This window comes from Halichoerus grypus, chromosome 15 (assembly GCF_964656455.1).
Source record: "Halichoerus grypus chromosome 15, mHalGry1.hap1.1, whole genome shotgun sequence".
In the NCBI taxonomy this organism is placed as follows: domain Eukaryota; kingdom Metazoa; phylum Chordata; class Mammalia; order Carnivora; family Phocidae; genus Halichoerus; species Halichoerus grypus.
In genome coordinates, this window is record NC_135726.1 from 42,408,871 (window position 1) to 42,433,479 (window position 24,609).

Sequence of the window (24,609 nt, forward strand, 5' to 3'; positions counted from 1 at the left end):
GGCCCACCTGGGGTGAGCAGCAGGGATTTACACCTTCGGAATCGGCTACTGGGGACCTCATGTTGTGTTCGTAGGACACACACAACATAATACTACTACTCATGACACAGAAAGAGGGCGGAAGGAAACATCTGAAGGTGACGTGCGCGTCCATGGCGAGGGTCACGGAGCTGGTCGTACTGGCGTGTATTTGTCTCCAACTTCCCTGAGTTGCACACATTAAATAAGTTCAACTTTTTGTGCGCCAATCGTACCTCGAGTGTGATTAAAAGACAAAAACTGCTGTCCTAGAAAGAGACGTGAACACTCTGAAAGAACCCCGTGGAACAGAGCTGGAAGCTGTAAAAGCAGCTGGTAAAACGTCATGAGGTGGAAAGCTGAGCCTGCACGAAGGGAAAGGGCGGGAGGCTGGCATCAAGACGGGATTGCTCACGTGAGCCACACACCCGCGATGCTCTGGACGTGGTCTGATGGCCTCGGGCCACGCTTCTCCAGGGGACATCCCCTCGGCCGGAGCGGCTGTGGGGGGCGAGGCACAGAGAACCGGCCTCTGCGAGCCCCCTCGCTCCCCACCCGCTCCCCATCCACTCCCCACTTCCACAACACGTTGCCAGACACTAACGTGGTTCCAGAAATTACCAACAGGAAAGGACTGGTTCATTATGAAAGAAACCGTACACAACGATGTTCAAAACTGGCCAAAAGAGAAGGCATTTAGGAGCCGAGGATGAAGTAACAGGAAGACAGATTGCTGTTTCCATACCCCAGGCCCCATCCCTGCTTCTCTCGGCCAGAGCCTTTGTCCCATTTCCCCCCACGCCGTCTGCTCCGAAACCAACAGCACTCAGGGGCTGGGGCAAACTCTGCTGGAGGCAGCTCTTGGAACAAGACTGAGAAAAACTGCTGGTTAAGCTAGAAATAATATAAATAAGTAAAACCCACTGACGACCAGGTCCTAAATGCACCAGAGAGGGCACAGGCCAGGTTCGGGCCTCAGGCACTAATGCAGTCTGTCCAGCACAGCCAAGACCCAATCTTTGGACGTTGATTTTTTTTTTAAGTCATACTGACGCTCTGAGATGATGAAAAGCTACCTTTGAGTTTAGTGCACACTCGAGGGGTGTTTCTTTCAGTCTGTTCTGGATCTCCGTGGAGGCCCCGTTTTGTAGCAACGTCTCTATGATGCCCTGGTAGCCCCAACGTGCGGCTATGTGTAGTGGGGTGTCTCCCTTCTCGTTACAAATATCCAGTCTGCACGACTGCACGTCATAGTAGACCAGAGCCTTCACACACTGCCGAGAAAATGGGAAATACCACCAGTAAGTCACATGCCCAGCCCCGGGCAATGTCTGTGGAAGCCACAGCCTCGGTCCACACCCCGATTCCAGCCAGGTGCCACTCGCCAAGCAAACGTGCAGAAACAGAGAGACAGAGTTCAAGGTTACCGCATCAGGACACATCATTTTTCCGAAAACTGTCGATCAGTAAGAAAAGGCTGAATAAATTGTGATGTATCTGTGTGCAGAAGGGAATGACCACAGCAGGCCGGAGACCGCTGTCCCCTGAAAGGCCCACTGGCAGGCCGGCCCCTGACTCGCAATGTTCCTCAGGAGCTTGGATTTGCGGAATGGCTCACTGTGTCTAAATCGTGCAACTACATGGTTTATGCTGAACATCTGCTTTTCTTCTAGAAGTCTGGAAGTTTGGCATGTGGCAGGCACAGCGTAATTACGTGACCAGCTTCCAATAAAAATCCTGGGCCCTGAGTCCCTACAGAGCTCTCCTGGTAGACAGCACTTCATATTTGCTGTTATAACTCACTGCTGGATAAACCGAGGATGTTCTGTACATCTCCCTGGGGAGAGGACGCTTTAAAGCTTGCACCTGCTTTCCTCCAGACTTCATCCGTACACCTCTTCCCTTTGGTGACTGTGCCCTGGGTCCTTTGGCTATTGTCAATCATAGCAGCGTGACTATATGCCGAGTCCTATCAGTCGCCCCAGCAAAGCACCGACCAAGGGGTGGTCTTAGGGACACAGATGCGACACACGCAACAGATCGCTGGGTAGTGATTAAAGGACGGGCTGGGGCTACATTTACTGACCTCCAGGATTTCCATGATGTACCGTTAAGAAAGTAAGTGGCTTTATAAAGATGGGGAGAGCACGATCTCATTTTTCCACATCCACCCCTAACCCGGCCTCTACCTTGGGTACGTGTAAACCCACGTGTTCCCACACAGAGAAGATGGAGAGGGGGCGGTCAGGACAGAATCACACACACACACACACACACACACAGTTCAAGGTGAAGGTGAAGCGGAAATGATACAACTGTCGCTATGACTACAAAAATGGAAGATGTAAAAACTGAAGGTGAACAAAGATCAGAACCAGGTGGCGGCAGGGATGGAGGAAAATGATTTTAATTTCAGGGTACGCTAACGGGCGATTAAAGTCTAGCTTTCTGTTCCTTCAGTAGGGCATCTGCAATACATTTAAGGCTTTTTTTTTTAATCAAAGAGAAATCACCCACCAAACATGCCAGTAAAGCGCGACGTTACACTGAGCAGAAATTGGCATCTCTCGGCAAGTGAGAGGGGGAGAAGAGCTACCCCGGGCGCGGGGGGCACCACTTACATCTTCGTGGCCGTAGGTGCAGGCCAGGTGGAGAGGCGTGCTGCCGCGGCTGTCCTGCACCTCGGGGCTGGCTCTGTAGTGCAGTAACAGCAACTGCCAAGGAGACGAGTGCGGTGAGCAGCGTGGCCTGCGGTCTCACCTGCAACCGTACTGACCTACGCTATAATTAAAATTCCACCATCACGCTCATCCTGCCCTTTAAAATGCCGAGACATTAAAGAACAAGGCCCACGGCCCCACCCTTCTTCCCCAAAGCCGCCGGGATGTTTCACATCGACACCGAGGGGTTTTGTCCGCAGCGCGTGGCCTGGGACACGCGGCCCATCCTGAGAGGCTGCGACGCAGGAGCGTGGCCGTGAGGGTCCGGACACGTGGCGCCGGGCTCGTCTGAGCACACGCACAGGGGCGGCACCCCTGCTCACCGTGACGCTCTGATAGCCCTTCTGGCAGGCGAGATGCAGCGGGGCCGACCCGTGATAGTCCGTGGCGTTTACCACTGCGCCCCTGGAAACCAGGAAGTCGATGAGGGATGCCTGCCCTGCAGAACAGAGGGATCTCACCGCAGAGAAGGAAAGAGCGGGGGCTCGCCAAGCCCTAAACGTGAAGTCCCATTGTTTTACCCTCTTATTCTCTGGCAGTGGACATGCCAGGAAGTGTTTTTCCCGTTCAGAGGGGCCAGAGCTAACATCAAGTCAGACTCTAGATTCAGGACACTCTAGACCCTGCCCCTCTGGAGGGGGCTCAGCTCTGGTCCACCTCTCAGCAACAGAAAGTAGTGGAAAAGAGTCTTAGATATCCACAGAAGATTCCGTGGTGCGTCAGTTCACAGGATGGAATACTACGTGACCATTAAAAAAAGCAAAGCCCCTGGAGGTGGCCCATGACACGGGCCCTGCCACCCCCGACTCCCCTGCCCCGTCAGTCAGGCCTCTGCTGGGCCACCCCTGGTTCCATCCCTTTGCCTTAGTAGCCCAACCAAAGGCCACCCCAAGACCACATACCACAGAGGGCGGCCACATGGAGCGGTGTGTGACCCCTGTCATCTCTGGAAAATGGAGTGACAATGGAGGGATCGTTCAGCCTCCTAAAAGAGGGAGAAGAGCGGGGGACGCCCGGGTGGCTCAGTTGGTTGGGCATCCGACTCTTGATTTCGGCTCAGGTCATGATCTCAGAGTTGTGAGATCGAGCCCCACACTGGGCTCATGCTGAACATGGAGCCTGCTTAAGATTCTCCCTCTCGGGCGCCTGGGTGGCTCAGTCGGTTAAGCAACTGCCTTCGGCTCAGGTCATGATCCTGGAGTCCTGGGATCGAGTCCCGCATCGGGCTCCCTGCTCGGCAGGGAGTCTGCTTCTCCCTCTGACCCTCCTCCCTCTCGTGCTCTCTCTCTCTCATTCTCTCTCAAATAAATAAATAAAATCTTTAAAAAAAAAAAAAAAAAAGATTCTCCCTCTCCCTCTGCCCCTCCCCACCCCTACTTGTGCTCTCTTTCTAAAAAAAAAGAGAGAGAGAGAGAGATAGAAGATATAGAAAAATACACCCTAGGAGTGGCAGGGAAAAGCTTCCCCCTACCAGGATGGACATGCCAGAGTCCTGGGGCTAGCAGACAGATCTCGGGGTGTGAGCTGGATCTCTTTAACAGTGTCCCAGAGACCATCCAGTCCCTGCTTGGTCTCCTGCAGGGTGAGGCGTCTGGTTCCAGCATCCCTCCCCCACCCACCCCTCCAGGCTCTGATACCCAGCCTGACAAGGGGAAGGGAAACCCAAAAGGTTACCGGAGAAGCTGACATTCCTTCCATCCTAAAATCTGCTTTCTGGGGTTGGGTAGGCTCTGTACCCACCTACTCTGGCACCCAGCCCAGCAGTGGGCCAAGTATTTTTATGACCTTTATTCCATCTGATTCTCCAAAGAGGTGGATGTTACTGTCTCCACTTTACAGCAGAGGAAGCGGAGTGCCACGAGGGTACGGTCTTTATTCAAAATCGCACAACAAACTAGTGGGAAGTTCGGCCCAGGCCCGCGCCTCCCGCTTGCAGGCACAGTGAGCCTCCACGAGGACGCTCTTACCCAGAGACAAGTTTCTCACAGTTCTCACAGAAACACAGAGGGTGACACATCCTTTGGACGGCATCTTTATCTTGGTCATCTTGGCTCAGAAGTCTCTCCACTTCTTTCTGGTTCCCGGACGCAATGTGCTACAAAATAACATATCGAAGTTAAGGAATTATTCTCTTCTTAAGACGTGAATTTTTGGAGCCCCCTTAGAGAAACACGTATCTGTGTACGCACGGATGACGTGACTTGCTCTCTCGGATGTGTTCTGAAATAATCTGGGCGGACAGGGAAAGCAGGTGGGGATGGAGACAAAATAGGACGGAGATGGCCTTGGAGATGGCCACGTGGGTGTGCATTTATACTCTCTTTCACTTTTGGAAATGTTACACATCGTCCGTAGCTTAACACAACAACATGACAAAATTCCCAAAGCAATGGTGGCGGAAGGATCATGCCTCCTGAACCTCGGGGTGGATGTAGACTCCTTCCTAGAACATGCCTCGGTCCTGTCCCCTTGTGTTCTAACAGAGCCTCAGTTTGCAGGGAAAGGGAATGGCTGCATTAGCGAGAGATCCCATCAACAAACAAGCCTGCGGTGCAGGGCTCAGCTCTGTGATTCCTGGATGTGCTCCTCTCAGGGAGTGAGATGTTCTGGGGAGCAAGTGGCCCCTGGGAGGCTCCCTGGGTGCTCCATGAACCCACTGTGGCTCCGGGTGGCCTGAAGCACCCACAGGCTCCCTGAGGAGGTCTGCCCTCACCCAGGCCTCGCCAACTAGCCTCCCAGGGGTCAATCATATCTGAGCAAGGAGCCGCCCGCATGTGCCGAGTGATGGAACCACCGCTGCATATGAACATCCACAACACGGGGCTTCCGGAGCCCAGGAGAGGCGTCAGCTCCGCTGAGGCCACCCGGGAGGCACCTCGGAGCAGACCTGGATGAACCAGTGGAGGGAGGACAGCTCGGGCAGAGGGCTCCAGGCGTGCTGCCCCTCCCGGCCATGGCACAGCACACCCTGGGGGAGATGCACAGACGTAAAACCTCCGCATTCCTGCACCCACTCTGAGCACAACATGAACTCCGGTGTTGAACCGAGCACACTGCCCTGATGGATGCTGTAGAGGCTCTAGAGATGCAGAAAGACGAAACGTCCCTCACACGCCTGTGCCCACACGGACTTCCCGGTGTCCTACCTGAAACAGACTATCAATGGGAGTTGAAGTCATCTGAGACAGCAGGCTCATTCTCTGCTTCAGGAACAGTCGGTCACCAAATCCCTCCGACTCCTGCAGGAGAAACCCAACAATCTGTTTTGTCAACTTGTCACAAGATGTCCATGCAGACCCTTCAAAATGGAGAACCCGGGCTCAGTCCCTGCTACTTCCTCACAGAACAGGGTTGGCGGAGCCTCTGTCCCTGGGCCAGAGAGCAGATCCTCATCGGGCTGGGACAAGGGCTTCCGTCTGTCCCTGCAGGAAGCAGCTGCTGGGAGCAGGGCCCTGGGGACACACTGCCTGTGTGCACACATGTGTGGAATGTGTCATCACGAAGTGTGGAATGTAGCGCGCTCACACCATCCTCCTCCGGACGGAAGCCTGCATTGCCTTGGCCTCCTCCTCCTCTCAAACCACTGTCCTAAAGCCTGCAGCCCTAGTCCCTGCCGCTTTATCTGGGCATACAGAGAGGACAACCATCTGACAGACGGTTCTAGATTTCCCAGTGTCACCCAGCAGGAGAGAGAGAGGAGTCTTGCTTTCTGAACATACTTACTAAAATAGCCGACAAACATGGCCACTGTTCCCAAATCCTGTAATACACCGGGGTCTACCCCAAATAATAAATTCAGGTCTTTGTATCGCAGGTAATATTTACTTAGATACAAAAATCTAAAAATGCATCCTTCCTTTATGAGATAATTCCTAGTGAGACATTTCAATGCTCACTGGAGCACCTACAACTTGACTGATGACAAATTAACCTCCTCAAAAAAGTCTCAGTGGGAGGTAAAGGAGGTTTCTCCCCCAGCCAGTTGCTGCCAGAAGAACTCACAGAACCCGGACAAAAGTGTGGGATAAGGCCCTTCACAGCCCTCAAGCTCTGACTCAGAGATCCAGCTAAAGACACAGCCTGGGTGGCACCTCAAGGGACGGCCCCTTTCTGGGGTCCTCTGTCAGGCATGGTCCCTCACAGTGGCGGCCCTAAGAGGGTTAACCTGGCAAACACACACCAACCCCTCAGAATGAGAGCCCATTTGCTCCCAGCTGCCATCTGCTATATAAAGCTCTAGCAACCTGTTTTATTCAGTGATTTATAGCCCAGCAGATTAGGGTCAGAGAAACGTGAAAGATGCTATTGCTCGGGTAAATGTGGGGTCCCTTCCTCCACTCTGGGTAACCATAGGAAGGGCAATGATAAAGAGAAGCAAGTCCTCAGGGCCTGAACCTTCAAGGAGAAATGACCTACCGGAAGAGACAGCACATCAGCTCAGATCCATTTGGGAAGGGGGTACATACTATTTATGAGAAGCCCAGTACAGTGAGAAAGACCAGGAGCCCACAAAGCTGGAACAGAGAAGGGCATCAGTTCTTTCAGTGTTCTGGCTTTTGGTCTACAGGGGTTAAACTAGGGTCATCCCAGTAATGCTTATTTTCAAAAAGCTAGTCTTTATTTACGAGACTTTCAAGTCTTTATGCTTAAAGAATGCATATATGGGGGGCCCCTGGATGGCTCAGTCGGTTAAGTGACTGCCTTCAGCTTGTGTCATGATCCCAGGGTCCTGGGATCGAGTCCCGTATCGGGCTCCCTGCTCCGTGGGAAGCCTGCTTCTCCCTCTCCCACTCCCCTGCTTATGTTCCCTCTCTCGCTGTGTCTCTGTCAAATAAATAAAATCTTAAAAAAAAAAAGAAGTATATATGGTCACCTCAGATACAATTAGATCTTGGGGGGAAATATCTGTGAAACTACATCACATTATATAAAGAGGCAACAGGAAAACAAAATTCGATTTACTAATATTGAGTCCTGAATGCTCTCAGCTGCCGTGTGGAAATCCACTCGAGCTCCTTCCCCAGGAAGGGACACCGACACATCGCACTGGCCTCACACCTTCCGAGGCAGAACTGCACTAAGACAGGAAGCCAGTCAGCAGCTACGGCTGACCAAGGCCAAGGCAGAGCTCAATGCTGGCACCACGAAAGACAAGAAGCCACCACACCTGTTCCGTCAATACAGGTAAGGAGCATCTCTCAGGCCTGCCCCACTCAAGGCCCAAGGGACTGGCTCCACGGCCAGCTGTAAGGATGAGGCACACCTCATCCCAACACCAGATGGGACCAACCACCCCCAGCCAGAAAGCAGGACCAGGACCAGGGGCAGACACCTCAGACAAGAGGGGCGCACTGGGCGGTGTCCCCACCTTGCCCGCAGAGGCTATCCACACAGGACGCACCAGAGAGCCAGGAAATAGAGACACCCAGATGCGGGGGTGTTGGAAGAGCAAGCTGAGGGCAAGAGTATCAGCTCGTGCTTCACAAAGACACTTCCAAACACCCTAGTGCATTCCTGTAAACTCCTAGCAAGAGGTCAAACATACAGCCTCATCGTCAGTGTAGGTAAGAAATGGACAGAAACTCAGAAACAGACTTGCCCAAGGGCAAATACAAGTGCTGGGCTCGAACCAACACCAGCACAAGAGGGGTCACCCCTCAAAACTCCCCCAATCCAGGGGCGCCTGGCTAGCTCAGTCGGTGGGGCATGCGGGTCTTGACCTCAGGATTGTGAGTTCGAGCCCCATGGTGGGTGTCAAGATTACTTAAAAATAAAATCTTTAAAAATAAATAAATAAAAATTAAAAACCAAAACAACTCCCCAATCCCACTCGGGATGTTGTCTGAAGTCGGAGTGGGTGTGGCAAGCGGACTGGTGCTGTGTGGTCAGCCACCTCCTTCCGCTCTGGTCAGAGGCTTCAGGTGTTAGTCTTGCTGCCCACACGCCGCAGGAAGTAAGCAGGCTTATAGGATGGCCACTGCGCAGTTACGGGCATAGCAAGGGGACGGCAGCACCTCCCCCCAGGCAACAAGGGGCGCCCTTGACCCCATCGAGAAGCATCAGGCAATTCCTACCATCAGCCTACATGCCAGTAAGAGGAGCATAATTTCAAATTTTCGTTAAAAATACAACTGTATAGGGGCGCCTGGGTGGCTCAGTAGGTGGAGCGCCTGACTCGTGGTTTCGGCTCAGGTCATGATCTCGGGGTTGTGGGACTGAGCCCTGCGTGGGGCTCTTCACTCAGTGTGGGGTCTGCTTGGGACTCACTCTCTCTCCCTCTCTCTCTCCACTCCTCCCCCGCTCACACACACTCTCTCCCCCTCTAAAATAAGGAGGGCGCACGATGTGATGAGCACTGGGTGTTATACGCAACTAATGAATCACTGAACACACCAAAAATTAATGATGTACTATATGTTGGCTAACTGAATTTAAGTTAAAAAATGTTAATTAAAATATAAATTAAAAATAATAAATAAATAAATAAAATCTTTTTAAAAACTGTATATAGGCACAGAAAAGACACATATGCCAAAACGTTAATAAGTCATCCCCAGCTGGTGAGTTTGTGAGAGGTATTTGTTGTCTTCACTGCAAGTGTATACAGCTGTCCCTTGAACACAGGTCTGAACTGCACGGGTCCGCTCAGATGGCGACAGACACAGTATAGTACTCTAAATGTATGTTCTCTTCCTTATGATTTCCTTAATAACATTTTTTTCTCCAGCTGACTTTATTGTAAGATTACAGTATAGAAGACATATAACATACACCATATGTGTTAATCAACTGTTTATATCATCAGTTAGGCCCCTGGTCAACAGCAGGCTACTAGTAGTCAAGGTTTTGGGGGAAATCACAAGTTATATGCAGATTTTCAACCAAGTGGAAGGTCAGCAACTTTAACCCCTGAGTTGTTCAAGGGTCAACCGTATATTGTAAATATTGTTTATAAGCAAGTATCGGTCTCCTAATCAGAAAAAAAACAAACAATTCTTTTGGGCAAAACAGTGTAAAATGCTATATACAATATAATTTAAATTATGCGAAGTATACACGGATGGGAGAAAGACGGGAAAACACATAAAGATTTTAACAATGAATGATTTCACCCAAGTGCACCTGTCTGGGCAGGCCTCTGGTTTTTTCCCAGCTATTTTAACTTATCATCACTTGGGGAGATTCTACGATCAAGGGAATGCTCAGTCCTCAGGACTTCTGGCGTGTAATGTAGGAATCTCTTCAACTTATTACTTTCAATGTTGTTGAAATTCTGTGCGTACTGTCACTTTTGCTAGCTGGTGCAATAGGCCAGCAATGCGATCTTGGTGTAAGATCTCACACTTCACATCGAAATACAACCGCCTCTCCTAAGCAAAGCTCACCCAAGAAAATCATAATAAGGCCAGAGTCCTAAAATTGCATATGTGAATAATCCCATCTCTTGCCTAGATATCCAAACTCATGGTTTCTAGCTTCTCCCTTCTGCCTATTGCTTTTTTTGAGGATGGCGAGGATTAACAAAGCAGGATTTTAACTGTGAATCCCGGTCATATCCTGCCAACTTCCACACCCAACTGGGTGCTTAGCGTTTCAGGCTGCTGGGTGGCTGTCAAGCCTCACAGCCCTTAGACAGTAGAGACCCTGTTCTTGGGAGACCATTTAAGAATCCCCCTCCCCTGGGGTGCCTGGGTGGCTCAGCCAAGGTTAAGTGTCTGCCTTCGGATCAGGTCGTGATCTCAGGGTCCTGGGATCGAGCCCCGGGTCGGGCTCCCTCACCCTCTGCCAGTCCCCCTGCCCGTGCACTTGCTCGCTCTCCCCCACCCACTCTCTCTCAATTTCAAATAAATAAATCTTGAAAAAAAAAAAGAAGAAGAAGAAGAATCCCCTCCCCACCCGCCAACCTCAGAACCCTAGCAAAGGTGCCCTGACACCCACAAAGAAAGGCCAGGGCAGGAGGGATCTTACGGGCGGCTTAACGGAGAGGCTTCCTTGCCGAATATATTCGATCGCAGCCTCAATCGAGGTCAGGCAGTATCCCAATTCATCTTTTGCTGAGCTGCTAAATCTGAAGTTTTTGATATAACTCAAATTTGCCATCCTAACAAAAGGAAGAAAAAAGTTTCACTGTTGTGTACCCAATTAACACCTCTCCAGAAACAGCGCTATGGGCGTGAGTGACTGAAGTCTGTTAGCTCCAGGAGCTCTGACTGCTACCCCCTTAAGCTCTAGAGCATGTGCAATTAGGAAAATGAGTGAACTACTTGGTCCTTTCCTGGAGTATGCCAGTTTTTAAAAAGCTGACTACTGTAAAGTGAACTGGGGGTTCCCGTCAGAAGAGGACGGGCTCTGGAGTCAAACAGAACTGGAGTCAGCATCCCTCTCAGTCACTGACCAGCTGCGTGTTCCAGAACAAGAAACATAAGCTCTCTGGGCCTCATCTGTAAATGGAATGACAGCCACCCTCTGCAGAACAAAGGCAGGGCAGACACAGCGACGGACTCATAAGGGGCGCTCGATTTCCTGGAGTTATGCTAAAACCACCCAGTACAATGCTGCCATTTTGAAAAAGTATTTTAACAGAAAATATTACCAATTAGGGATCTCTGTTTTCACAAGCAAATACAACAGGACTGATAGCAGATCATCAGCACAGATGGTCTCCAAGTTAACTGCAGTGGGGAGGAAAACACATGTTTGAAGCCATCATGAGACCAAGAGGCGTTATCAACTCCCCACCATCATCCAACCCACAAAGTCACAATCCAGTGAGACTACACATCAGGGAGAAGTTCCATTGCACAATTCCTTTTACAGTGTCCTGAACTGATGTCACATTTGAGGGGAAAGCGAATGCCTAGCATTCTCAGAACATGTGCAAAAGAAGGAATTCCAAGGACTCTCCCCCTCGCCACCTTCCGGGCGGTTCAAGTCAGGGATGGCGGACACGAGGCGAAGGTGTGCCCAGAGCCACCATGAAAAGCCTCTTTCCTCCTGAGATCATTTCCATTTTATACACTGCAAAGTCTAATGCTCATTTTTAGCTTGTTTTAATTTTTTTCACTTTGAAATTTTAAGGAATCCATTCACATGTCTAAAAAATTTGAATAGCACAAAAGAGCAAACTGTGACTCTCTCTCCCATCCCCACTGCCCAATCTTCCCCCAGAGGCTACTGCTGTTCCTTCCCACCTAACCTTCCAGAGACAGTCTAGGAACTCACCACTGTGCATATGAATAAAGAGCTGCCCCTTTTTCTGGAATGCTGTTAGAAGTGTACCATATACACTCCCTCTCATTTCACTTAATGCGCTTTGAGGATCACCCCTTATCTGCCCACACAGATATGACCCCCTTTACTTTCTTCTTAGCTTATTTTGCTTTACTTTTTATAATGGAAAATTTTCAACAGACACAAAACTAGGAAGATGGGTCTAATGAATAGTTGAACCCCCATGTACCCATCATCAGCTTGGATCATTTTTCTTTAAGATTAAAGGTTTGTAATTTTAAGCCAAAAAATTTTGTCAATGGAACAGCTTCAGGCTGGAACACCACTGCCGAAGGAGGCCGGTGAGCGGTGCGGCCCTGGACTAAACAGTTGGCAGTGAATGTCCTGATGGAGCCATACACCCACACCCTAGCGCCATGACAACTTCAAGAGAACACACGACAGGAAGCTTAAAGTCAATCATACACATTGCTGTACCTTGGCAAGCTCAGACTTGAGCTGTGGACAGTGTCATTCTGGAAACCCAAAGCTATTGCAAAGTCAGGTTCTCAAAGAACCTGTGCGGCTTGGATTCTGATTTATAGACTAGCTGCGTGGCGCCCATGCAGGTATGAGGAAGCTTGGCTCGCCTTTGAGGCTGCTGCTTCTCCGCCACTGTTCTCTTACCCTTATCTTGCCTATCCTACCCCCAAGCTCCCATCGCTAGGCACCCAGGCATCAGAGCAGACTCCAGGGTGCTCACACAGGGATGCTCTGCGGCACATCAGCCCAGCTGTGTGATCCTTGAAGACGACACTGCTCCTTAACAGACTTTTGCATCTGGACGTTAAGTGTCTACTCCACCTTTTGTAGAAAAGGCCCCTCCCCTGAGCACAAACCTCTCTGGCTGGGAGACTGGGTTATTAGCTGCACCACCTTTCGCAAACAAATCAACTTCTCCTGTGGGGAGGTGCACTTGTTCAGCTGAGCCAGCTCTCTCTTTGCACGAGGTATGTTGAAGCTGCAAAATAATTTGGAAAGTGACAACTTAAGACCACAGTGGGAGGGCCCTTCTTCCCTGATCTAATAGCATACCTCAGATTTACTCTGCTTACAGACAAACCGTAAGTAACGACGAACAAAAATAGAAACTCAGGAGCAATCGGACTCAAATGAGTGGCAAAACTCAACACCTTTGCATGTCCCATTCAGGATGCAAAACGGTATTATAGCTACGCCAGAAAATTAGGAGAAAATAAAAATAAAAATCCTTAGCCCCAGAGTGAGATAGCTCAAAGGAGTTAAAATAGTTTCAGCATAAACACAAGACATTTTTGTATCCTAAAGAAACATAAATTAATTCAAAAGCAGGTCAAAAGACCAGCTGTGCGAAACCCCCACCCCTTGAGTTCCTACCCGGCTCAGGAGGGTGACATCTGCCAACCTCAGTCCTTTATCTTTGGTCACAAGTAACCGCGCTGTTCCTCGGTATGAACCAGGCCAAATCAGTGTGCGGTCCCTGCCACTGAGAGCCCTGCTTCCAGGAACAGAGGCCCCAGCCTCTGAGGATGCCAAGCTACGGCAGTGCAAACTCTTACCTGCACTCAGGTTTCACGCCAATGTCCTTCTGCTGAAGATCTTGAAGGCTTCTTGTGATTTTGTTGAAGGCAGCATCCTAACAACAGATTTTAACGAAGCTTCAAATTTCTTAAACGGCTAAGGATAAAAGGCTTCCAACCGGGATGACGGGGATTTAGGACCTACCTCGCTTGCCTCCATGGTCCCCACATATTTAAAGATCAGATCATAAATATCATGCTGGACGTACATCTGTGGAATCAACGAACAGACCGCCGTTCCGAGTGTGCAGAGGGGACCGGGAGAGCCTCCCCCTCCCCCTGCACCACTGCCTCCTCTCCCTGCACTGGCCTGGCCTCTTACCTCCACTGCCTGCTTCAGCAGGTTCATCTGGGCCTCCTGCTTGGCAAGCATTTTCTGCAGGAAAAGAAGGTACCGTTAAAGAGCTTGGACTGGCATGTGGGCAAACTGCAGTTCTCTCTTTTGAAAGTCCTGCTGCTTACCAGGTGAGAGTCCCTCAGAAGCTGCTGGAGGCATTTGGTGTAGAGAGCATTCACCGAGTCCTGTGCAACACACGGCAGAGAAACAGGTCACTCATAACCCAAGGCCCCAACACAAAACCCAAAACGTGTCACGCGTCCCGGAGCCAGAACATTTCACAAGATGCACTTCCTGGGTGAAAAGCTTTAAGTCCTGATACAGGCTTATCAAATAATTATGTGATTTTTTTTTTCCACTTTTTTTTTTTTTTTTTAAGTGTATATGCATGAAGGGTTAGAGAAAATTTCCCTTGGGGTTCACATAGGTGATAACAATATTCATTTTTATACTTTGTCAAGTTCAAGTTTTCTCCAGTGGCTTGACTACTTTTATTGTTAGAAGGAAACATTTAAGTAAAGCTTCCAACAGCGGAGGCAGCAGAGTTTCAGAGTGCACTGAGAGGGATCCCCATTTCTTGAACCGGCCTGAGCCAGGGCACCCTGGCAAAGCAAGACACAGCTACTGACTATGTGTTGACGGAGGCTCTTTCTTTCACATTCCCTGAACGTTCGCTGGAAAGAAGCAATGCTCCTGTCGAATCTCTCCGTGTGTCGTCCCAAAAACTCCCTCACATCTTCGATGGTTTTCAGGGTAAAGGGATCTGAAGATGTTGAAGGCTCTTCTGAAAAAAGAGACAGAGGGTCAGGCTGGCTGAAGCCTTCACAGTTTCCTAATGGGGGAAGTACCACATCCTTTGCCCTGCTCCCCCAGGGTCTGGAGCCCCATCTTCCAGGAGAGGACAGGAATTATTTCAAGATACTGCCCAAGAGCAGCCTCGTTACAGGACAGCTCAGGGTCCAGAGAGCCTGGCCCTCTTGAAGCCCTTTCCTTGGACAAAACAAGTTGAGACCGTGGGCATGACCTATGAGGCTCTGGTGAACAAGCCCTGATTCCTGGCAATACAGGCCTCAGAGTACATTTAGCACATGGTTGTCTCAGTTTCCTGGAACAACTGAAGAATTATTATTTATTAAAAATAATGAGCTCTCAAAGAGGCACAACAGTGGGGCTGGGTGGGCAATAATGGTGTAAGAGTTAGCTCTAACACTGAGGCCCAAGGTCAAACCACCCTGTACAGCTCCAGGGGGCCACATTCACACAGAGGTCTACATCGATGTCGCCTCCCAGAATTGTGTAATGTCCAACCTGTGCAACCATACACAGCAGCCCCCAGACACACTGTCTTAGCTCAGGATGACTTTTTGATTAAGCTCTGGGGAATTACTGTAAAGTTAGGCAGGCTTCTAGCAGGCTCTTGAATATTTTATGGATGTTTATCACAGCTATGTCAGGAGGAAGTTCAACAAACACAGTTCTCCAAATCAGCGAAAAGGGGTTTTCTCCCAGAATACCTGAACTCTCTCTCTTTTCCAAAGGATGGGCTATACAAAGTATGCTGAAACTTTCTTCTTTCTCATTGTAGAAAGTTTCTTCAAAGAGAATGGGCACTGAGAGAAGACAGGCGAAACCGGCTCCTAATTTAATCCTGTTTCCTTGTATAAAGACATCCTGGAACAAGAGAGCCGTCACTGCGCCAGTGGCCGGGGGTGACCGTCGATCCCCCCTCTGCCTGGCCCCCGATACGGCGCTGCTTCCGACCTGCACCCCTTTGTTCCAGTAGAGCTCTGCAGGGCAGGCATGAACACTCTCCCATGTTGCTTTTTGATACTAAAATGTTTTCTTTTCTCTTTGTTCACCCTATAGCTACAGCTGATCCTTTTTAAATATTGTGACAGAGATGCATTAAGCTGGTCCTTGGACCAGAAGAAAACCTGTACCCTCTGGGAAAGGAGGAAGGAAGAAGGCTCTCCTGGAATGGCCTGGTGCTGCATGGGGCCGGGGAAGGGACGCTGCCATCCCTGCCACATTCAGCATTCTGGACACGGCTGGGGTACCCGGGCAAACGAGCTATGATAAGCCTGACTCCTCTGTTCTCCTTGTAGATTTGGCTTCCCTGAAGAGAACAAACTAGCAGTGACTAGCAGGGCGAACAGGGCTGCTGATCCCCACCCCCCTCGAGCTGGTGTCCCAGTAACCCCGTGTCCTGTCCTGTCCCTTCTGTCCCGCCACAGGCCCACGTGAGCCCTGGCTGTCAGGTCCGAGGGACTGAGCTGCCCCAAATGCACCTGGGCCCACACCACTCCTGGCAAGGAACAGAACACCCCCCCCCAGAATCTCTCTACCTCCCCTTAAAAAATAAGAAAACGCGGACCCCAGAGGTAACATCAACAATGAGACAGATTGACGTCATGTGTCTCTTGTCACGACACACTGAGAAAAATAAAACACCCTTCCAGCCGTGAGGGAACCTCTGGGAACCCCAGGCTGAGGGAGAGTCTACAAAGCAAAACCATCCGTGTCATGAAAGACAAAGACCCCTCGAGGACCGCACCAAATCGAAGGAAACTAAAAAGACCAGCAACTGAAGGCATTGCAGGATTCTGGATCTAAAAAGAAAAAAAAGATTTTCTACAAAAGGACATTACTTGTATAATTAGCACAATTTATATGAGGACAGTGTGTTGAACAGTTCACTTTCCTGAGTGTGATCACTCTGCTGCTAAGTTACACAGAAAATGCATTTTAGAATAAAGGGACATGGTGTCTGCAACTCACTCTTACTTTTTCTGAAAAAGGCTCAAAGAAAAGCAGTAATAGCACGTGGGGGTGTGGGGGAGAGGGACTGATAAAACAAATGTGGCCAAAATGCTCACGGCTGACCAATCTGGGGGAAGAGTATAGGAGAGTTCTTTGTGCTTTACTGAAGCTTTCTCTAGGTTTGAGATGATTTCAAAAGAATGTTTTTTATTTATTTATTTTTTTGGCTTATTGAAGTTTTAATAACATGCTTGTTTTTTGGTTTTTGTTTTTTGTTTTGGCTTATTTAAGTTTCAATAACATTTTTTTTTTTTAAGAACGTTTTTTAAAAAGTTAAAATTCACCCCTGATCTACTATTTGTGGCCAAGACACTGATTAGTCTTTCAAGAGCACGGGGATAAAAGAGGTTAGTGACAGGACCTCGTTCAGATGTTCCAGAGACTCCCCAACTTACCAGCAGGAGGCCCCTGCGCTGAGGGAGAGATGCCCCACCCCCCCACCCCTCCACCCGCCCTCCTCCCCATTACCATCTCCTCTTTCCTCAAAGGCAGGGGGCCCTCCAAGCCCAGGCCACGGGCTGCTGTGCGTGTTAGAGCCATCATTTACCACAGCCGGGACAGGGTCAGATGCGGGACCCCCTGCCCCCCACCCCCATTCCCAAACACTGAGTGAGGGACCCTGGTTGACCCACAAAGAAATGAATACCTTTCCATTTAAGGTCTGAAAGTGTTCTTCCACGGGTATCAAAATGTAGGACTCAAACTGACAAGTGGACTGAACGCTGCTCGGCAAGCTTCCTTTGCAGGGCACCAGGACCTGGAAACAGTAAGCAGGGTGAAGAGTACGAGATGTGCCACTTAGAGCTGCAGAAAGCCGGGGGGCGGGGGCGGGGCACATACTGGCAGACGGAACCAAGCGGCTGGGGTCACAGACGTCCTGGTGGCAAAGCCGCAACCCCCGACCTGGGCAGAGGGGTTGGACGCAGGCCCCCAGGCTTGTTCCCACACCCGCTGGGTCCCCCCTCCCACAGCCAACGCCAGGCGCCCCAGTCTATTCTCAACAGGCTCGGGGACGACTCCAGAGGAAGACAGGGTCGTCTGGAAAGAAGAGAAAAGTGAACCTAAAAAGTCACACGTAATCCCGCCGCCTGAATGAGGAGAAACACTGCACCCTGAAGACGGTTTCCTTCCCGTCTTTTTTCTCTGTTTTTTTTAAGCCCAGTTGTGATCACAGTTTGTAATATGAGCCGCAGAAACAGGGTTTCCTGTGGCAAATGGCCACCTCCGCCGAGCTGTCTCGGGGTGCCAGGCTCTGTCCTTGGGGCGGGCTCCTCTGAGAGGTGAACTGTGGCCCGACCGTGGCCACCACACCACCGCCTTGTGCCCTGGCAACCACACACGGCTCTGTGTGTGGCGGCTCAGGGACTCTCTCAGACTCAAGTGTACTCGGAAGGAAGACGCCCAAGGCGGTGTAGACCCTCGGAACCCCACCTCCTGAAGCAACCCAGCCCAAAACATACAGCTTCCGTGCTATCCCCATCCTACAGACAAGGAAACTGAGGCTCAAGGGAACTAAGGAAACTGTCCGGGGTCTTGCGGCCAGTAAGTGGTAGGGCCCTGATGCAAACTCCTGCCACTTCCCGGAGCCAGCGCTGGAGGCTCAGCCCAGACCCCCCTGGAGCTCCCCCAGCAAAGACACGGTCGGTGAAACCGCAGCCTTGAGAGCCCGTCACCCGGGGCTTCCTCGGGCGGCTCGGCCTCTCCCCACACAGAGGGGCACGCCAACTCCTCAGAGCAGAAGGTGGCACTTGTGGATGGGAGAACGCTGACAAGATGGCCTGGCCCCTCCTCAAAAAACTGAGACGGAATCAGATCCACATCTAGCTCGAACCACCAGTTTCCGGAAGTACGGTGAACAGAGGATCACCATCAGCACCACCCCCGGGACTGCCACTGGCAAGGGCCAGAGTGCGGGGAACCCGGATGAACGCACTGCAGAGACACAAAGAAAGAAAACGAGGAAAGGGGAAGATAAAACGAAAAAGCAGCGGAACACTGTGGAGACGGTTTCCCAAGGCCACGCGCATGTCAACACTGACCACGCCTCACACACGGGGCACGCGCCTCTGCACACTTCACTTGAGCTCGGCAGTGAGGAGGACAGACAGACGTGGAGACTCATCCATCCAGTGGGACGTGTGGATCTCCTCTGGACCCTGATCTGAACAAACCCACCATGAAACAGACAATCATGAGATGATTGGGGAAATCTGAACAGGGACTAGATAGTGGACAATACTGGAGAATTATTGTGGAAAGTTTTAGCTGTGATAATGGCATTGTGGTTACCTTTTTTTAAAGAGTCCTTATCATTTAAAGACACATTCCTAAATATCTACAGACGAAACTGCATGACTACCCGACATAATTTTCTGGGATTTGCTTCAAAATAATCCAGTGGCCATGGGTGGAGGGCAGGAGGGGGCAGAAAGGACATGGGATGGGCCACCGAATGGATCACTGCTGAAGCTGGGTGACAGGTGCATGGGGCTCATTATATTACCCTTTCTACTTTTATCATATGTTTGCAATTGAGCTCAGTCAATAGAGCACGCGACTCTCAATCTCGGGGTCATAGTTCGAGCCCCATGTCTGGCATAGAGATTACTTAATAAAAAAAAAAAAATCACTTTAAAATAATTTTAAATTTTAATAAAAGTAAAACAAAAAGGGGGAAAAATAAAAATAAAATAAAGAAAGAAAAAGTAGGCCCTCAGATATAAGCCTGAATTGAGAAACAACCTCCTCACAGCCTCAGGGAGCACAGGAAGAAGAGCCTGGGGCCCCGAAGACTGGCCACAGGCATGGGAATGCCATGAAGCAGACCTGCGGGGTGTTTAACGCCCTAACTCAGGGAGGCCCAGAGAAGGTCCCACGCCTGCTCTATGGATGAAGGAGTCATACGGTCCCATGTGAGAGACCGGGAACTTCTGAGGTGCTTTGGAGAACCTCATTCCAGCTGTGACTACATTCTTTTTACCTGTTCATGTACGCCTTGTCTGCCTCCCTAACTTAAAGTACGACGGGCTCCGGCTGCATTGTATCCCTGTTACCGACCTCACTGTTCGACATCCAGTAGGTGTCCAATCAATGTTTGTTGAATGAACAGGAGTCCTCCAAAAGCAAGGACCCCCTCCCCCCACCCAGTTTCCAGGCAGACAATGCTGCCCAGAGCATTTCATTACAAGCAGAAGCCAGCAGCTGGACTCTCTGGCTGAGAGGGAGGGTGAGGAAGCCAGCCCCTGGGGGCTGGGGACGTGGAGCAGCCAGGAAGCTGCCCACAGGAGGCGGGGTCAAGTGCAAGTGCCTTCGGGGCTCTCCCAAGACAGTGCTTCAGACTTCTGGAGATGTCATGGGCATTACAGCCTATGTGGAGGACACAAAGTTTAGAGTCTCTTACGGGTAGACCGTAAGTGGGGGACCTGCTTATTTTAAAGCTTAACAATACAACTTTTTATTCTAGTCTCTTTATAAAGAATTTTTAAATAACAGTAATTAAAGAAAAGACAATAGAATAAAAGCAAGAATCAGCATTCGTGACGCTACTCCAGAGTACCCTCCTGACTCCTCCCCAGGGAATGTTAGGGTGACTTCTGTCCTGACACCCATTCTTCTGAGCGACCAACGGTCAGCTTCTGGAATTCCCCAAAGGCATGCTGCATTCCCCCACTCATCTGTGCAATCCTGGAAACCCGGCACGGTGCCTGGCACCTATTGGATGCTCAACGAATGTTTGTTGGCTGGATCTATGCCAAAGGAATCCTAAGAACTAGAATATAGACCTCAGTGCCCTTAGCTGGCCTGTCTAGGTATTTTACTTGAAAGTCAGTTCTTTGAAACTTGGAAGACATGCTGACAGGTTCCCAGGCTAGCCCTCAAAAGACATGCGGACAGGTTCCCAGGCTAGCCCTCAAAAGCCTACATACCCCATAATTAAAAGATCACAATAGGGGCGTTTGGGTGGGGCAGTTGGTTGAGCATGACTCTTGTTGATTCTTGATTTCGGCTGGGGTCATGATCGCAGGGTCATGGGATCAAGCCCTGGGTTGGTCTCCATGCTCAGTGGGGAGTCTGCTTGAGATTCTCTCTCTCCCTCTCCCTCTGCCCCTCCACACCGTGCGCTCTCTCTCAAATAAATAAATCTTAAAAAAAGAGAGAGAGATCACAATAAGAGGAACAAATTTAATCTCCCTATGTAATTTTTGTTTCTCCTATAGGCAAATGCACCCACCCCTAATCCACCTGGGAATCCTGGAGGACTTTCCCCCTGCCACCTCATGGACAAGAGCCCCAGGGAGGCAGCAGGCCTGGCTAGCCCACTCTGAAGAAACCAGTGTATAATTAGCTGGATGCCAATTAAATAGAACAGGAGTGACTACTGAAGCGGTGTGGGGGTGTCACAGGCCTCTGTGGTTGGAATCTGGGGAACATGGGGAGAAGGAGCTTCCCCCATCCAGTCAGGGAGCAGGCGACGGCAGGAGGTGCCTACCTGGATGCGCGGGCATTCCGATCAAAGGAAGGTTTTGGAAGGAAGTCACACTCGAGGAGGGATGGGGCAGGTGGAGGGAGCAGTCAAGCTGCACCCCTCAGCTGCCACACACATACCGTCACATGAGGATGAGGTGGCCAGAGAGCTGGGCTTTAGGAAGAGGTGTGAGGGGCAGCTAACCCTGGCGGGGAGGGACACGCATGTTTAAAAGTGATGATTTCACAGGTTTTTAGAGCCCAATAAATGACTCTGGTCCCCAGGGCAGATTCATGAACAGCCAAACTTGGCCCGATGGCCAGGCCCCAAGGAAAGAAATTCAGCATTCACAGGCTGAGGCGACAGGGATCCCTTCGTGGTGGCAGAAACGATGAGTACTCTTCCAGAGGTGACTGGAATATTCTTTTTCATTCCACCAACAGACATAGATGGAGCACTACTATGGATTAGACCAGGATGACCCGGAGCCCCCATCACACAGCCAAGAGGGGCAGGAACTAGCCACCAACACCTGACTGGGCTGAGCTGGATAGCCAGGTCCTTCCCACGGTGACTTCTGCTGAGAAGCTGGCCTCACGGAATCTCCCCTCTGCTGAAGGCCACAAAGTCAGTGTTGTCAAGTGTGGGCCCCAGGCAGCTCCCCATGGACCCCGCAGATCCCAGGAGGGGCGGGAGAAAGGACCCAGGATACCACTGGGAACTCAGGATGACACAGTTTAAGAAGAATCTCCCCGTTCCTTGGTGTGGCCAAAAGGAAGGTGACCAAGATGCCAAAGTTCTTACTCAAAATTTCCCTTTTTGCAGAAGGGAGCTTGAGTGGGATTCCACTACTTGCAGCTGGAAAAGCATCTACCTGGTGACAGGAACTGTGCTAAGTGCTGGCAACACAGTGGTGAGCAAAACAGGTCCCACAGAGTATTCACAGTGTGGCTTTTTTAGACAGACAGAGAAAGAGAGAGTACACGCGCGCGTGAGCTGGGGGAAGGGGCAGAGGGAGAGAAAGAATCTAAGGCAGGCTCCACCCCCAGGATGGAGCCTGACTCGGGGCTTGAGCTCACGACCCTGAGATCATGACCGGAGCTAAAATCAAGAGTTGGACGCTTACCTGACTGAGCCACCCAGGTGCCCCCACAGCGTGGCATTCTTAAAGAGCAAGAGAAAGTTACATAGTCTGCTCTTATCCAGACAGCAATTTTTAAAAACGTTATAGAACAAAGATGGGGAGGGAATATTTCTCAAATTCAGTCAGCCCCCCCCCCTCAAGTTAACATGATGGCTTTGTATCCTGTATTTCTCATCTGGGACACGTACCGCAACTGTAATTAGTAGATATTTGCTCAGAGCATGACCATCTCTCCCAATAGCATTTAAGCTCTATAAAGGTAAAGATGGTGATGTTTATTGCCATTTTTTGCTGAACGCTCAGCATCAAACATGGTACCTTGCCCAGAGAAGCATTTAATAATTACTGTGAAATGAACAGATGATAAGGTCTCTGGTGAACTTTGTATGATTTTTTTCTTCTTGGAAACAGCTATATTCTCCAATTGTTTTGTATATACATATGTATACATGTATGTATATATATATATATATACACACACACATATATGTACACACACACACACACAAAATGAACTTTATGACCTCTAAAAACCAAAGTGAAGTAATTCTGGGAAAAACATATGAACCGCAAAACCAATTCTAAAAACCAGAAGGAACTTGGAAAAAGCAGGCTTGTGGTGGACGCGGGACAGAGTGCGTAAAGGGAAAGTCAGCTTCCGGTTCCCGGACAAGGCAGCTGACAGCCCAAAGTGAACCTGAGCTACGTACACTGACTTCTCCTCTAGTTCAAAATCCTTGGCCACGAAGCAGCACAGTCTGAGAAGAGGACAACACACAAAAAAGAAGCCCAAAGACAAACCAGAAAAGCCGCAGTACAAAGGCAGCAAGCACTCTGGGGGGTGCAGGGCCGTGTGCATCAGATGGGCAGGGCATGTGCATAGATGGGCAGGGCCGTGTGCATAGATGGGCAGGGCCGTGTGCATAGATGGGCAGGGCCGTGTGCATAGATGGGCAGGGCCGGGTGCATAGATGGGCAGGGCTGTGTGCATCAGATGGCCGCCAACACCTAGAGTGGACAGCCCGCCTCCCTGCAGGCAGCAGGTTTCTTTCATGTGCTCCCCTCGTCCTGACATCTGGATGCCTCAATTATTCCACCGGTTCTTCCTGTTGAGGAGATGCCTTTCAAAGCAACATACAAATGTGTTCACATGTTCCCTTATTCTATGTGAGTAAGCACACACCTCACAGACAAGGACCCATGATGCCCTGAGGGAAATACGCTTTCTGCCCCCAGAAGCTCTCAAGTCAACGTGGAAAGAGAAACAAGACGAATACCGTGACATCAGTGTCAACAGGGGCTGTCAACAGAGAAAGGATTACACCCAAGGCTGGTGCAGAGCCAGGAGGGTTCCTGGAGGAGGCAGCACGTGGTGGTCTCTCTCTGCCTCTGCTCGTACTGAGCATGGTCTGGCGCTTGTTAACACTCAGCAGGTTTGTAACTGACTCCCTCTAAACGTAACCAAAGTGTACGGTATTTCTGGCCTTATCAACACGGCTTGGTCCACACCTGATGGACAAGGACAACCCTCAGGATCAGTGCACTTACAATGCCATGGGTTTGGGCCACCTTGCTGCATAAGTCAGGACGCCACTTTTGAAGAGCCAAATAGAAAGGATTTTTCAGGAGATCTTCATCATACAGAGCCATATGGACTTCAGATGGGGCAAAGAGAGTCTCCTGGGACAAGAGGAGAAAAAGCAGTAAATGACCACTTTTAGATTTATACAACAATTAAAAGTCCTGATCTGGCAATTTCTAAAAAGCATCTCTGACATGTATTACTCTACTCTACAGGAAATATCAAAGATAACCCACCAATTCCAAGATGACTTTTTTACTGGTTAATTGCAAAAATTACGTTCAGAAATCTTGTTCAGGGGCGCGTGGGAGGCTCAGTCGGTTAAGCATCTGCCTTCGGCTCAGGTCATGATCCCCACATGGGGCTCCCTACTCCGGTGGGGAGCCTGCTTCTCCCTCTTCACCTGCTCTTGCCCTGGCGCATGCGCGAGCGCGCGCTCTATCCCTCTCTCAAATACATCTGAAAAAATCTCGTCAAACTCCAAGTCATTGCAAAAAGTTAAAATGGCTATTTTATGCATATATTTTATTTTTTATTTATTTTTTTTTTTTAAAGATTTTATTTTTTATTTATTTGACAGAGAGAGAGAGACAGCTAGAGAGGGAACACAAGCAGCGGGAGTGGGAGAGGGAGAAGCAGGCTCCCGGCTGAGCAGAGAGCCCGATGCGGGGCTCGATCCCAGGACCCTGGGATC

At 50.1% G+C, this 24,609-nt stretch overlaps 1 protein-coding gene across 5 annotated transcripts in view; it reads right to left on the reverse strand.

Annotated features, from left to right (window-relative positions):
* ANKRD27 (ankyrin repeat domain 27) overlaps nucleotides 1–24,609 on the reverse strand; it is a 48,927-nt gene that overhangs the window by 16,070 nt on the left and 8,248 nt on the right. For 4 of the 5 annotated variants that reach the window (XM_036069004.2, XM_036069003.2, XM_036069005.2 and 1 more), the window contains exons 2-18: nucleotides 23,882–24,013; nucleotides 17,371–17,481; nucleotides 15,419–15,575; nucleotides 14,534–14,688; nucleotides 14,030–14,089; nucleotides 13,890–13,943; nucleotides 13,713–13,778; nucleotides 13,547–13,623; nucleotides 12,848–12,969; nucleotides 11,332–11,410; nucleotides 10,707–10,839; nucleotides 5,885–5,977; nucleotides 4,706–4,833; nucleotides 3,641–3,723; nucleotides 3,062–3,177; nucleotides 2,640–2,732; nucleotides 1,095–1,292 (exon numbers count right to left, since the gene is read on the reverse strand). In XM_036069004.2, the coding sequence (XP_035924897.1) occupies nucleotides 1,095–1,292; nucleotides 2,640–2,732; nucleotides 3,062–3,177; nucleotides 3,641–3,723; nucleotides 4,706–4,833; nucleotides 5,885–5,977; nucleotides 10,707–10,839; nucleotides 11,332–11,410; nucleotides 12,848–12,969; nucleotides 13,547–13,623; nucleotides 13,713–13,778; nucleotides 13,890–13,943; nucleotides 14,030–14,089; nucleotides 14,534–14,688; nucleotides 15,419–15,575; nucleotides 17,371–17,481; nucleotides 23,882–23,983 (1,827 nt within the window). In that variant the 5' untranslated portion in view covers nucleotides 23,984–24,013. Of the gene's footprint in view, nucleotides 1–1,094; nucleotides 1,293–2,639; nucleotides 2,733–3,061; nucleotides 3,178–3,640; nucleotides 3,724–4,705; nucleotides 4,834–5,884; nucleotides 5,978–10,706; nucleotides 10,840–11,331; nucleotides 11,411–12,847; nucleotides 12,970–13,546; nucleotides 13,624–13,712; nucleotides 13,779–13,889; nucleotides 13,944–14,029; nucleotides 14,090–14,533; nucleotides 14,689–15,418; nucleotides 15,576–17,370; nucleotides 17,482–23,881; nucleotides 24,014–24,609 lie in introns of those variants that run through there. The other variant, XM_036069006.2, reaches the window with a different exon arrangement.